We start from the raw sequence: 15800 nt of genomic DNA, 5'->3' as shown, positions 1-15800 counted from the left end.
TTTATTTTCTGGAAAATTAAACTGCCATTAAAATCTCCTTGGATTAATAATTGTAACGGTTTTTACATTGCTTACACAGAGGTAATTCCTTTTGGTAGTACAATTATACAAAAGGAAAAGGGCACCGAGACAATCGGTGTACACAGATAGTAGAAAAGTAGGTATGAGAATAAAATGCAACATATAGCACATTTCCAATTACATGAAAATGATTCGATACAGGGTCATTCTACAAAATGAGTTGTTTCACACACATCTGTTTATAATTCTGACCCAAAATGCGTATTAACATGTGACAATAACACAACACTATTGATAGCCATACAGACACTCGTATATATTAATCAGACCCATTAATGTTGTAGAGTCACTGGGCAATATGTTGGAGACAGTTTAAGACCAAGGGAAATGGTAAACAGGAGCGCATTTCTTCAGACTGTTTAACAGAGTTTTGCTCACAGAGCATTTAATCTTCATCACACTGTTAAATCCATTATTAGAAAAATAAGTAAGAAAGCTCTGTAGAAACCATATTATTAAGGAAGCTTCTTGCCTCAAAAAAATTAAGTAGGAAGAAAGGAAGGAGGGAGGGAGGGAGTGGAGGGAGGGAGGAAGAAAGAGGAAGGAGAAAAGTAAAGGGATATTAAATAAAAGATTCCACTAATTGAGTTTTCCACAGCACATAATTTTGAGAAATCAAACATAATGCAAGAGTGCTGAGCAATAATAGATATCATGGGTTTTATAAAAGGAATAGATCCTAACATTTATCAAGACCTTTAAAAGTCATATAATAACTGTCCTTCATCAAGACTAATTGAACTGAGAATATTGATATACTTTCATATTTCAAAATTCTAGTAAAAATCCAAAGTTTGTCTGTCCCTCTATGACAGCTTTAAAAATTCCTCAAAATTATTGCCACTTTGTTATTTTCACTATAAAAACACATCATCTCAATAAAGTTATGCAGAAAAATTCTAAATTAATTTTGTAATGGAAGCTGTGACTGAAAATTTTCTTAGTACATTTAAAGTAATATTTGTAATTTCAAAATAGTCTTTAAGGTATCACTATTATTTTCTAGCTGTACTTCAAATAATCGTTTAAAAATACTTAAATACTAAGAGAGCCAATTTGTATGCAAAAGCTACCCTGGCCTCCTCTCACAAAACAAATGTGACATAATTATAGAATGTTGTAAGTATTCCCAATATTGATCCGAAAGGCTGTCCCAGACAAAAGCAAGCCTTCCCTCCCCCCAAACACTTTCTATGGTTCTTCTGGGGTATAGATTTTGGTTTTCTTTTTATGAAATTGCCTGGTTAAGAATATTTGAGAATTTTAAACGACTTTCTCACAAAATTAAAAAAAAAATGTGCAAGCTACGAGGAGAAAAGAGAGAAGACAGAAAGAGAAAATTTTGGACATAAGGACCTAAACTCTCATTTCTGCGGAGCTGGCTTCTACCCCAATATGACTGAAGCCACATTTAGGTATTAGAGCTGCCACCCTATACCGGGGCCCCTGAGACACCGCTTCTTCACACTTTAGGGATCTTTTTTCCCTGTGGGTGCTCACGTATTTCTTTCAGCAACATTAATGAGGGTTATGAACAGGAGCCACTGGTGAGAACCTACCCTAAGGGTAGAAACACTGTGACTGTCACTAAAATACCATAACGAGGAGGGGAGCACCCTCAAAACTGACAAATGAAGTGTTGAGAGAGGTTCACAGCCAGCCCCTTCAACCAGATGTGAAAGGCAAGAGAAACAAATCTCAGAAATAAGGGAAAATTCCTATTTTCTCATTAAACAAAACAATCATATTTCTATTAACCGCTTAGACTTATGGAAATAAGTATTCTAGCAATATCTTGATATATAAACAAAATTTAGAAAATTACTGTATTTTTCAGACCATAAGACACACCTAGGTTTTAGAGGAAAATAGGAAAAAACAAAAACAAAAAACAAAACCCCGCTCCACTACTGCCCTCCCTCCCCTCCCTGCCCCAGCGAGCCAGGCAAGCTACCTGTGGACTACAAGACATATGCCCCCATTTCCCTCCCAAATTTGGGGGGGGGTGCGTCTTATAGTCCAAAAAATACGTTTTTTTTTGCAGTGTATGGTGGAGTATTGTATCAATATTTCATCTATTGATTATTTTAAACACTGGTGAGCAACTGATCACATGTTGAAGAAATAAACAGAAAGGTGTTAAGGTTTTCTTTTTAAAGTAAGACTAAGTATTTGAAGGACAAGCTCAAATATCAAATAGTAATCAGAATAATAAAGAAAAGGGTGGAATGGGCCCTAGAATAATAGGACAGTTAAGGTATAGACCGTCAAACTGACATTGAAATCGTGTAAAAATCTTGCAAAATGAGGGCCTTTGTTCTCGTAATTACTTATTGAGAAATGTTTATGTACTGAGAGGTTGAAATCCTATGATAAAGTCATGTCAAACTTGGTAGATCAGTAAGTTTCCTTCTCTGCTTCCCACCCATACAACACGTCCGTAGGGTCCTTCCCACCACTCAGGGAAACACGACGACGATAATCACAGAAGCAGCAGCAAGCCTCCAAGGACTAAAGAGTGTCATGGTTTGCTCTCCCTCTCATCTCTGAGAAAACCTCGCTGGTCCTCCCTGCCGGCCAGCCCATGGGATTGAGACAAGCAAGCCAGGGGTTCCCTTTTTGACAGGTGTTGCTCAGATGAAGTCTAGTATCTCCTGTTGTGAAAGTATATGAATCCGCACGGGTAAAAAAGGCAGGGAGGAAGAAAGAAGGAACATTTTAAAAGAGATACACGCTTGTCCACACTGGGAGAGAAAAGAACAAGAATCTTATATTCATCGTTGATGAGGCACCAATAATCCCAGTCTATCGACTTCTTTAAATTATGATTAATTAACCAGATCCCAAGCTATAACCAGACCAATGATACAGCAGCAATCACAAAAAAGAGCCTTGTTCCACAACCATGTTATTTCAAATAGTCAAATCACCTCATTTTTCAGTGGGTTACTCGCAGATCTTTGCTGGAAAAAGGACCTTTCCAGATGTAAAATACTGCGCCCGAGGAGGTAGGGCGACCCTTGAGATGAGGAAAAACAGAAACTCAGATCAACCTTGTCCACAGCATTTACTTTTAGAGAAAGAAGAGGACTTGAGGCTGCTGTATGAACTTGCTGTTTGAAATACAAGACCCTGAGAAAGAGCAAAGCAATCAAGGAACTGGAGATTAGGGCGAGGCGACAGCAACACTGGTGTTCCTAGGGAAGGATGCAGGGATGAGGTTCACGGGATGAGTGTGCTGACAAGGAAGCCCTTCGGGACGATGACAAAAGGCGAAGAAGCTTACCATGCAAGAGAATGAGAAATGCCACCACACATCACTTAAAGGTCAGTCCCACTTCGTTTAGAATGCTAACGACGACATACTAGACAAGTCTCCTCGGACTCTCCCTTTACCTTAAATCTACCGTCAGAAAGGCAGCTTGGAAGGAGATATTTGAATAATAATCCAAAAGAATCTTCAGGAATTGTAAAACCAACATAAAAGAATTTATTTATTATACCAAGGGACATTTTGAAAAAGTTACGTTGAGTGCAAACGTACAGGAACTCGTAACTAACTGTCCCTTTTAATTTTTCATTAAAAATCTTTCTGTTGAAGGAAGCACAAGTAAAATCAACAGCATAATCCTAATCTTAACCTCACTTTTATTACCATCACATTTAAAGATCTAATCTGTGTGCCCTGGAACACTGCTATCAATAATTGCTATATAATGAACTCAGAGCTTTATTGTACTTTTATTGGTAATGAGCTACACCGATAAATCTCAGAGACTTTCCTGGGGAGCTTAATAAAATGTAGATTCTTGGGCTCCACCCCAGAGCAATGGAAATAAAATTTGTGGTGATGAGGTTTTGGAATACAAATTAAGCTCTCAAGGTAATTCTTAAATAAACTATAGTTTGGGAAGCACTGTTTTAAATTTTGCCCTGGGACAGAATATGTTCCCACGTGGGAGTCTAATCTGTATCTGTTCTTTGAGACCCAGCTCAGGGGTTACCTTCTCCAGAAAGATTTTTCTGAACTACATGCTCCTCTACTAACTAAACTTGTATCGTTTTGTGGCTGAGTTCCAACCGTAGAATGCAAGCGCCATGAGGAAAAAAACTGTCCAATTAATTATCTCAGTATCTGTAGCACTTAGAACTAACACGGCACACAGTAGGTACTCGTGTAAATATTTTTGAAATGAAGGAGTAAATAAACCCATGCTTAAGAAAGGGCACAGAAGAAGCACAAGTGAACTGCAGTGACAGCACAAGTCGGTCCTCTCCTCACTGGCACGGGCAAGATACAGGCTAACGGACACAGGCTGTTCACAGAGCAGAAGGGTGATCATCTCCAATGAAAATAGCTTGGATTTCCAAAAGTATACAAGAAGTAGAATAAATTGACTAATACATTTTTAATATAAGTACAAGCTAAACTGGCAGAGTAAGTGAAATCACCAAGTCTTTGAAAATCAAAATTCTCTACAAATAAAGACAAAAAGTACCATGTGTCCTGAGAAGAAACGCAATCTCTAATCATCTTTTCTTCTTTGCCTTGCATTTCTCTTTCCCAGGCTGTTTCCTTTTCTTTTCTTTTTTTTTTTTTTTTTCTTTCTAAGTTCTGCCATTCAACTGAGGTGGGTGGATTTATTGATGGATATACTGTTGTCCAATTTTTTTTTGTTTTGTTTTTTTTTACAGCCAGTAAAGAGGGATGCAGCTGCGAGATTCACAGTACAGGTCTTAGGGTCGCTTATACCTGCGTTCTAATTCCTGTTCTACCGCTTACTCACTGGATGACCTTGGGCAAGTCTGCATAACCTCTATGCTGCAGTTTCTTTATCTCTAAGATGTTGATAATATTACTTACCTCGTAGTATTGTTGTAAGAAGCAAACTAATAAGTTATTGTGCTAGATCTTAGTAAATTATAGCAGCTACCATCATCATCATTATGTATTTTGGTAGACACAGGATGTTTTAAAGATTTTTAAAAATGCTTCATAGCGTGTTCAGCTTTGTGCTCAATATTGAGTGTGGATGGTGATGGTGATACTGCTGGCTACCTCCAGGGTTGGCCACGGATGAAATGGGGACAGTGAACAGGGAAAAAACAGAGAGTTTTGGATAATAATTATCAATGTGAAATAATATAACAACTATCAATGAGAACAGTCTCTATGAACTGTCTATCTAGCCTGTGCACGAAAGTGGCAATTTCATGTAAGTAGATTTGTGTTATTTCTTCCTATCTGGATAAAGACCTTCAACAAGATTTGTTGGTGACTAGGGCTCTTAATTCATCTAAAATTGATACCTTCAAATAGCCTATGTCTCAGTTCACTTGGCAAACTGTGGTATCATTTGGTCTCCAACTCATCTTGAAGAACACCCCCAATTCTACGGCCTCTTCCCCTATTGGTGCTATCTTACTTTGCAATCATTGATTACACTTCTGATTCGACTGAAAAGTAAAAAATGATGATGGTATCAAGAAAATAATTTAACATATAGCCCTAGGTGTCTGCACGAGGCTGGAGGAAGCTGCCTTGCAGGGCCCTACTCTTTGACACATGTATATTCATCGGGGTAATTCAGATATTTTCTCATTGGTTTTTTTTTTTTTTAATTGTGGTCCAATTTGTTATTTTTGTCACTAAATATAACATTATTGAGGATTCTCTGCATGCATAGTAAGAAAATATGCAAATGGATTTCACACAAAATGCGGGTAGTACAGAAGACACAAGACTATAGAAGAAAACTTCTGAAAGGTACAAGGATATTACTCTAAAATTCTTTGCTGATTTGCAATACACTTTGTTTCCTGGGCAGTAATAAATTACTACATTTTGCAGCTCATTTGGGAAACAAATAAAGTCTGTAATTCCAGGGTCTGGAATTCCATGAACACCAGTCAATTGCCGTATTTGGACTACCTCCTTTTATTATAAATCTTAGGGGATTTTAAGAAAACAGTAAGAAAGTGGGTTATCTTTCTCAGGTTTCAGAAACAACACCTGCTACCCACCAGTGGGCCCTTATTTTCTGTAATTACTGAGATATAAGATTTTGCCTTTAAGCCTTCATGCAAATTCAAGCACACAAAGACTGCCCTGCACACTAGATTCATTAGAGTGAAGTGGGTCTCTTCAGCCTTATTTAATCTTTTCCTAAAAGAATAGATAAACTTTTGGGAGTAATGACTGCAAGTTGTGTTAATCCAGGACAAAAAGACATACATTTTGCTGTGTGAGGAGGAGAATGGCAGCAAATAGCACCTCAAACCAAATACAATTGCTAGTAAATTATACGTAGAGAGGAAAAATAATCTATAAACTCGATCAATCAAGTTTTTCTACTTAGTTATCAAAAAAGCCAGGGCAACTTCATCTTTCCACACATGCATGGGTGTGTGTGTGTGTGTGTGCGTGCAAGTGTCTATACAGACACACACACACACTTCACTATCTTTGTGGACTTGGTAGCTGGGTAGAAATAGGGTCCTTCTTGAAAGTTTTTAAAACTGTTCATTAATTTTTAGGCAATGCTGGATTTGATCCTTACACCAGGCACAGCCCCGAAGACAGATCAGAGCACACGCACACAGCCCTGGGCGCGGTCTGGAGAAAGACAGACTTAACAGGAACAGCTCCCTGGGTCTTATCCTCACTGCAGGAGACAAGCACCAAGCTGGTCTGTAACGGTGCGTGCGGTGAGGCTTTGTTACAGCTACAAACATTAGTGATCACTCTCTTCATTGGGAAGATCCTAGTTGTTAGCAATGCAGTCAGTTGTTCCAAAGCCAGAACGGATACCTGTAGCATCAAACGCCTAAATCTAATTTCCCAGTAAAATCTATATCACCCCCTCAAATCTCGTTCCATATTGCTGCTGCAAATACTTCCATGAGATATGCCATTTGATGTATATGTTCTAACTTTATAACCTAACTCACTTATAAAACACCCTGGAAAAAGCTGATGAATGCAACAATAAAACAATGAACTTCTCCCTTGAATGGACTCTATAACATTCATTCTTAAACCTCATGTCATCCAATATAACATTCGTATTTTACCTTATAATTCATGTGTATGAATGCAAAGAGCTGCCATTTTTTAAACTAAAAATATTAGGAGTTCACTGTCTTTTTGGATTTCTCTTAAGGCCTTTCAGTACAGCCAGGTTGAAATAATAATATCTATGCCTGGTTTTGTTATTATGGTAATAACAAGCCCTAACTTACAATAATATATAGTAATTAGCTGGGACCAGGAACAATGATATACTGCTTTTAGTAATTGGCAAATAGTTTGTTTTGTCTAGTTTAACTAGAAATTAGAAAGAGAAAAATATTTTCATATATACAAAACACACTCTAATAAAGTATATGCATAAAATTATATATTGAGTAAGAAGCAAAATTAAAAGGAAAACAGCTGATAATATTCCTGATCAATCAGAGTTCCTAAATATAAAAGCAACAAATGAAAATGCCTTCTGATTTAAAAAAACAGCACATTTTACATACTTCAGAGGAAATAAAGAGCTTGTGATACTGTTCTGAGGAATCTTTCATTTATAAAAATCGAAGGCCTAATTTTGCAAATACAACCTTCAAGCTGTATGAGCAAATTTAACTTACGTGAAAGGCACAGGATGACATCACATTGAACGCATCTGTGAATTTCATAAAATCTGGCCACAAGTCACTAGAAACTCCATAAAGATTCTGAGGACTATTCTGAACATGATGTTCTGGTTCAAACTGAGAACTGGAGAGTCTTTATATCACAAATACAAAGAGTGAAGAAGATCTAGAGAGAGAACAGTTTCTTATCTGGATGCTGCCTGCTTTATGCAGTGCTGGTTACTAAACACTCAGAGAAGAACGTTACAATTTTCTACAGCTTATCTACTGTATTTTTTAGTTTGTAAAAAACGTACTTGTACATTACTACACTTTTAAAGAGTCAATCATTGGAAAGAAATTTTAATGTAAGGTCCTGTTCTATTAGCTTCCTACATTGGAATACGAGAATACAGGAAGTGCTTTCAACAGAAAGTTACATAGTTCTACAGTACAACCTGTCTAGAAGACTTGCAAGGGACCAGTACCGTGACGTGGTCTCTTTGGATCAGGCAGAAGCAGAGGCCAATGAAGTCATGAGTTTAAGAAATAACACTAAATTATTTTTACAACAATGAAATCTCGCTTGCACTTAGATTTAGTGCTACTGAGAAGAACTGAGGCATGGTGAACCTAAGTGCACAAAGGGAAAACATCCGAAATAAAACAATTTTCAACGTGATTGGAACCCTTCAACATGAGCTAGGACTGACAGTAGAGGTGGAGAACTACCTTCTCATATTCAAGTACATTTCAAACATCAGGGATGGGCCAGTCAAAATATCTTTTATGGATTCTATGTAGCGTGATCTAAAATAGTGTTGCAACTAAAATTCTAATTAAAATCATTTATAATTTTGATTTTTCACAGAATAAACGACTGGCTCTTTTGCTAAAGGAAAATCAGCGTCAACCCCAAGCAGACTCTGAAAGCTCCGGAGGGCTGTCAATTTAACGATGACGATGTTAAGTCTTTCATCTTTCCAAACAGGCTCCACCGGAGACGCAGCCTTTCTTCACTTATGTCAGTATTAGCTATTCTACCACAGAATGTAAAACACGGTGGTGGAATGTTGAAGACGACTCTTCAAAGAGTAACTCTTCTAAAGGTGGCTGGGCAAAAACAGCAAGGTTGCCAGTGGGAGTCCCGAGGCCTGGGGCTGCGGGCGCTCGCTCTACCCGTCACGACTCCAGCAGCGCGTGCCATCGACACACTTGCTGTCCTTTCGACTCCTTCATTTCGGTCCAGTGATTGAGCTCCTCTTCTCCAGAGCTGTTCAGACCTAAAGCGATCCAGCCTATCATCTCTTTTCTTTTCATGCTGCGCTTGTTATACACAGAAAGTATAAGTGTCACATCAGAAAGCTGAAACAGGGCCACTTGAAAAACGAAAGTCTCCTTGTACACTGGGTTTGGCTGCCCTCTGCGGACGGATGTCTTGCATTTAGACATTTCTTGGCCCATGGAATTCAGTAGAGTTAATTTAACATACGTATCTATAGAAAAAAAAACAGACCACAAACATCATTTGAAATCAACTCAGAACATCCTTCTTGTAGCATCTGCTGAGAAGATTAAGTATTTGTACTTCATAAGGATATGGTGTATACCGTGTTTAATGGAAATTCAACTAATTCCATTTTGATGCAGATGCTTGCAAAATGTGACAGGTAGAGAGAATGCTAAGTAGGCAGCAAGTCTTTTGGGGGCACTAGTATCTCAACCTCACTCTACATCGTGGTCAGAATTTAAAGGTATACCTCATAATCCTTCCTCCACCCTCCCACCCATGCCTTGACCTCCCACGACCACCCCACCGGTCCCGTCCCCGTTTAGCTTCACTAAGCAGGACATCATAGCATTAATAGACACTTAGCAAGCTCAATTAGCCACAACACTGTAAAGCATTCCACTGTGTTTTCAGAGAATAAGAATAAACAAACAAACAGAAATGAAGGCAAATGGTAAAGAGGGTAAGAGGAAGACAAGAATGCAAAGATGATGTCAAAACAGCTTAGGATGAAATGTTAAAAAAATCTCTGCATGGATGTGGTTTTTAATTATATTTTCAAACCAGTTAAGGACCGAAATGATGCCAAATGCATTAAGGGCTCAAAGTTCAGCAAATCAAGTCCAACTTTCTCCTGGTTTCATGCAGCAGTACATTTAATGTGCTTTTTGGATAGTCGAAATAAATACTATAGGATTCCTTTTGACACAATTCAATGTCAAATGTAAGTATGGCATCGTAAGTATTTTCATGAAGTATAAAAAAACTGATGTGATGTTTAGTGTCCAAAGTGAAACATGACAGGCCGCTGCCTGGTTCTTTGCAAGGTAAACCCTCTGTCCGCACAGCTGTGCTTTCAAGTTCGTTCGACTCATGCAAATGGTCTTCAGCATGTTGATCCATCATGTGTACTTCGTATCAGAATTTCGATTCGTTTTCATGAAAATTGCAGTATTTCTCATGAAGTAACTATTTCTGTTGTATGAATCAAAATATAATGAATGAAAAAATAAAACCTTTAATTTAAAAAGTTTTGCTTATTTTATACTCTGAATACCATCATCCATAATCAGAGATAAATTCTAAGTTAGTTTTATTTCAAGTACCACAGATAATAAATGTGCATTTTTTGGAAACCAACATGGTGGACAGCTTCACTGCTGGCAAGTTTTAGGGTATTTTGTTTTTGCATGAAAAGACAACATCCAATTAGCCTCTACAGGAACTCACCTCGGATTATATAAACCTGTCCACCTATCAAGTGTTTTAGACAACAGAACAGTCCATCTGACAACAGGGGGTGGAAAGCAGTAAAAGAAATAATGACCAGATGTCAATTGTTGGGTGAAAGAGGGTCAAAGGTTAGAATTAAAGAGGAAACACTGTTCACTGGGGTGGAAGAACACAAAGCTTTAGCACTTTAATCCAGGTAGAGAGGTGAACAAAAGGCTCGTTGGGTCAAGTTCATGAAATGAGACTTGTTAAGGTCACTGTGTAATCTTAAAAATCACTCTGTTTTAAGGGGGGCATCTTTATAATGATATCCTCTTGGTCTAAAGCACATTGAACATGGAGTCATGCACATTATCAGACTATAAAAGACTAAGAGTCATTATAGGGTCATTATTCTTCTAAAGTTTTAAGTTTATCCATGCAATATTGAATATTTCAAATTCTTTTATTACTCTCAAATATAATATAAACTTAAGTTATGAAAAATAAAATAGAAGTACCAAAAATTTTGCCCTTGAATATTGCTCTTGTTTCTTTGAATAAAAATTGGATTATCTAATCTATAACACAGTTCAAAACTTAGTGCCTCAGTATATATGAAGGGTCACAATCTTATATAATATATACAGTATAAGACCAACTGATAAAACTGTCTTATATTTTACTTTGTAAATGCTCCATATAACTAATTTTAATGTTGACTTATTTCAGATAAACAAATTGATACTGAAGACCTAATTCTAAAATAATGGCTATTGCTTTAACTTACTCTTTAAATCCAGAAAGATCTACTTTATGTTGTGGATGCTGACCTCTTAACCTGTTCATTATTGGCCCCTGCCTCTACCCGGCTCCCTGCAGTTCAGTTCTGATTAGTGATTTCTCTGTTTCTATCAAAGTGGGTAGAACAAGGACAGAAAGGCAAACACATCATTTCATTTCACTACTTCTTAGCTTCTCAAGTTAAATGATTGTCAAAAATTAAACTATTAGCTAAAGCAAGAACGAATGGCAAGCTGATAGCTTGTGGCTAAACAGAACCCCCAAAGTATCGTATTTGTTACAAAGTTAAATTTTTTTCAGTCTGAATGTCTAAATGCAGGGACTCTCCCATTTGTCCCAGGCCTCACCATGCTCCTTATCTTTCATCGACACATTTTGCTCATTTAAGTTACTTCCCAGGCCATTCAAATTTGCATTCTAAGTATGCATTAACGAAGATAATCAAGTAGCTGTTTATTCTAGTAACTGTTTCTTTCCTTCCTCTGACTTTTTCCTTCTGAAAAGAGAAAGGGGAGGATAATAATTCCCTCCGTTTATGCACCTTTATCTGATTTGAGTCTCACAATTACCTTGTGAGAGACACACCTTAATTTTACGTGTACGAAAACAGACTTAGGGGAGTTAGGTCACTTGTCCAAGGGTAGAAATATAAACATAATTTTGGCCTTCTGACTTTTAATTTAGGAGCAGATACATTTCACAATGTACATAAGACACAAGGTTTTCAATACCACTTAAGGCAAACCAAATATGTACATATGACTTTTCATTTTGATTGAAAAAAATTTTTAGGACATTTAGAAGTTAATTTATTTGGCTTAAGTACAAATAAGCTGTTTCCACAGATACCAACAAGTAGTTCTGGGCATGTATCGGGTGACAATTCCTCTGTACTCCCATTAACTTACCCACACCCCTTGAGCTGGGAGAGAGATAAGGAGACAAAAGAGGGCGAGGCACAGAGACAGGGCAGAGCTATACCACCTAGCTTTCCTTCCTAGTATTTAGGGTAAGTATAAAAATATTCCTTATTTGTTTGTCCCAGTAAAGCCAAAGTACATTCCATTTAAGAAGACTCTGGTGGCAGTACTGACTTATAATTTTAAAGGAGGAAAAATATGAAACACAGTTTCTTCTTAAATTGTTAAGGGAGAAAATAAGGAAAACCGTAGAAATTTATACATTAGTTTCTAGTTCTGCATGCAGACAGAAAACACAACATCCATCCTTCATCGACAACGATAACCGTACATATTCCTGATCACATCTGTGGAATACCGTTAACTTTAAAAGACCCTGTAACTCTTTTCTGTCATTAGAAGATAACGGCTATGACAGGGAGAATTTATTCCGTTGACATCAGAAAAATTAAAAGTCTTCATACCTTACAATTAATGTTTTGAATTTCAAATTTTTCTACTTCCCAAATGACTGGAAACAGAAAAAAATGAAGCAGATTGATGATTATTACACCATCTCCTTCTGATTGGTTAAGACTAAATGATAGGACTGAAGTCCCTAACACTGAGATCCCCATACATGCAGAAAACATTAGAATTTAAAAAAATCCTTTTCACTCACTGGGTGGTCTGTTTGCTGCCAAGTTTCTGAAGTGGCTGCCTTTTATGACTTCTGCTGAGAGCCTTCCAGTGGTGGCGTTGTAAAGCAAGCCGAGGAGAATCTCTGGAACTGAGCCATGTTCGAGAGACTGGCAGGAGGATGTACTTCCGCTACAGGACACTTCCGACATGCTCATCTGGGAGTCACAGCCCTGTGGTCGAGAGTGAAATCCTCATAGTACTTTGTATAAAAGGTAAATTGTTAATGCCGTGTTTACTGCAATTAGGCAAGTAAACCACAACAAAGATAAGAGTTGCAAGCAAAAGACCCGAACGATGGATTAGAAATGTTGTTCTTAGTGTATTTTAGTCACTGGATCTCTTTTCATCGTACAGCAGTCAGAGGAAGAATAGGGGGTGAGGTTTTCTAAGTCTCTGCATAGTTATGTACAAATCGGAGATTTCTTAAACTCATGGGTGCTAACGAGCTTTTTCTTAATGTAAAAACTGTTGTTTAAAGCCTTATTGACCTTAAAAGACTGACAGATTTAGACTCAATTACATCAAATGTAAATGTCTTAACAATGTCCTTAAAGACAAAGATTGGCACACTTTCATTAAATAAGATAAAACCATCTTCTATTTATAAACTATTACGCAAAACATAGAGATACAGACAGCTGAAAAGGATGGAAAAAAAACTATGAAAAAAGAATAACCAAAGGAAAATTGGTGTAGCTCTATCAGTATTAGTCAGGGTTAGCTGTAAGGCAATAACCATTACTTAAGAGATGAAGAGATACACTCAATAGTGATAAAAGTTTTAATTTAGCAGGAAGATAAAATAATTCCATTTTTTGCATGCATTAATAACATGAGTTCAAAACACAGAAGGCAAAACTTGCCGTAACTAGAAAGAGAAGCAGATAAATTCTGAACCAGGAGACACTTCAGCACACTTGTTTCGGTAACCGACCAAACACGCAGACAAGTACGGTAAACGGATGTGGCAGATCTGAACACCACGACAAGGACATTGGCCTAACGGTTACATACAGAACACCATACCTTACAGAATATGCAGTTTCTCAAGCTCACAGTGGAATTTTTATAAAAATACACAAAAATAAAGCAAATAACAATGAATTTCAAGTATGGAAATCATTCACAATGCTTTTTAATCAACTAGGAATCTAAGCCATATTCTAGTGAAGAAATAATTCCTATATATTTAGAAATTAAGGACATAGTTCTGAACAACCTATGGGTAACTAAATCATAATGAAAACAAGTTACTTGAAAACACTATTAAGATAGATAAAATCTGGAGAGTCCAATTAAGCAAAAAAAAAAAAGAGAGAGAGAAAAGGTACATAAACCACATATCAGTAATGAAAAGGGAGACATTACCACATATCCTGCAGACCATAAAAAGGTAAAACAATAGTATGAATAGCTCTCTCCCAATAAATTGGAAATTGTGATGAAATAGACATATTCATAGAAAAAATGGACACAGGAAAAATGAAATATCTAAACAGTCTTATTGAAAAAGTTGAATTTTCAATTAAAACCCTTTCCAAAATAAACAAGAAAAGCAAACCCAAAAGCTTTAGCTAGGTGGCTTTCCCAGTGAAGTCTAATTAATAATGCTAGTCCTACCCACACTCTTCCAGACAGTATGGAAAGAAGAAACACTCCCGTTTCCGTTAAGGATCTAGCAAAACATTCAAACTAAAAGCAGACAAGGACATTATTAAAAATTACAGGACTTTTCATTCATGCACTTTGATTCAAAACCCTAATAAATAAGTAGCAAACCAAATCTGACAGCCTATAACATCATACTTAATAGGAAAATTTTAATGTTTCTCCTTTGAAACTGGGGATGTGACAATGATGTCAACCGTTCCCACTTCTATTATCACCACAGTGGACCGCATCCAGGCGAGGCCCGGCCTTACTAAGAACAATAAAATGATCTGGGAGCGGAGGAGATCAAACAGTCCTATGGGCAGACTATGCAATTATGCATACGTGAAATCTGAACTAGTCCACAGACAGTTACAGTTGCACAAGAAAGTAAAATTTTTAAATCTATACATTGCTCCATGCCAGCAACACATCTGAAAATAAAATTTATTTAAAAATAGGATTTATTAGAGCTTGAACTGTATAATATCCATGAATAACTATAACAAATAACATACAAAGGTCTCTATACAGGAAAACTATAACTATTAGTGAAAGAAATGTAGAAGTGCTACAGAGATATACTATGTTAATATATGAAAAGGCTCAATTTTATAATAATCTTTCTAAATTGCTCTACAGATTAAATGTAATCACAATAAAAATCTCAACAGATTTCTTTGTGGAACTCAACAAGCTAATTCTAAAATATATGTGGAATATATACAAAAAGGAATATTAGCCTTAAAAAAGAAGGAAATACCACCATAATGACAACGTGCATGACCCTGGAGGACATTATTAAGTGAAATAAACTAGTCACACACATTCACTGCATGATTCCACTTAAACAAGGCATCTAAAATAGTCACTCTCGTAGAAGCAGAGAGCAGGATGGTTGCTGCCAGGGGTTGGGTGGAGGGAAAATTAAGAGTTGTGTTCAATGGGTATAAAGTTTCAGTTATGCAAGATGAGTAAGTTTTAGGGATCCGCTGAACAACATAATACCTCTGGTTAACAATACTGTATTGTACACCTAAAATTCGTTAAAGGGAGATGTTAAACATTCTTACCACAATACAAATCATAAAATAATATACGAGATAGGAGGCCCTGCTCTAGTATCAAAATTTATTTTTAATTATACTTTATCGATTATGCTATTACAACTGTCCCAATTTCCCCCGCTTTTCCTCCTCCACCCAGCATATCCCACTCCCTCAATTCCTATACCTTCGTTCATGACCATGGGCCATGAGTACAGATAGGTCGTCGGCTGTTCCATTTCCTATACTGACCTCTACAGCCAAATGGCT

At 37.0% G+C, this 15800-nt stretch overlaps 1 protein-coding gene across 5 annotated transcripts in view; it reads right to left on the bottom strand.

The window, feature by feature from the left end:
• Nucleotides 1–1984: 1984 nt before the first annotated feature.
• SYT14 (synaptotagmin 14) overlaps nucleotides 1985–15800 on the bottom strand; it is a 212205-nt gene continuing 198389 nt past the window's right edge. For 4 of the 5 annotated variants that reach the window (XM_053915749.2, XM_053915750.2, XM_045188329.3 and 1 more), the window contains 2 exons: nucleotides 12815–13004; nucleotides 1985–9203 (listed from right to left, as the gene is read on the bottom strand). In XM_053915749.2, coding sequence (XP_053771724.1) covers nucleotides 8890–9203; nucleotides 12815–13004 — 504 coding nt within the window. In that variant the 3' untranslated portion in view covers nucleotides 1985–8889. Of the gene's footprint in view, nucleotides 9204–10447; nucleotides 10505–12814; nucleotides 13005–15800 lie in introns of all 5 variants that reach the window. The other variant, XM_053915751.2, reaches the window with a different exon arrangement.

This window comes from Desmodus rotundus, chromosome 12 (genome assembly GCF_022682495.2).
Source record: "Desmodus rotundus isolate HL8 chromosome 12, HLdesRot8A.1, whole genome shotgun sequence".
Lineage (NCBI taxonomy): Eukaryota > Metazoa > Chordata > Mammalia > Chiroptera > Phyllostomidae > Desmodus > Desmodus rotundus.
Note: the sequence above shows the minus strand (reverse complement) of the source record. Positions and strands in the feature narration are given on the sequence as shown.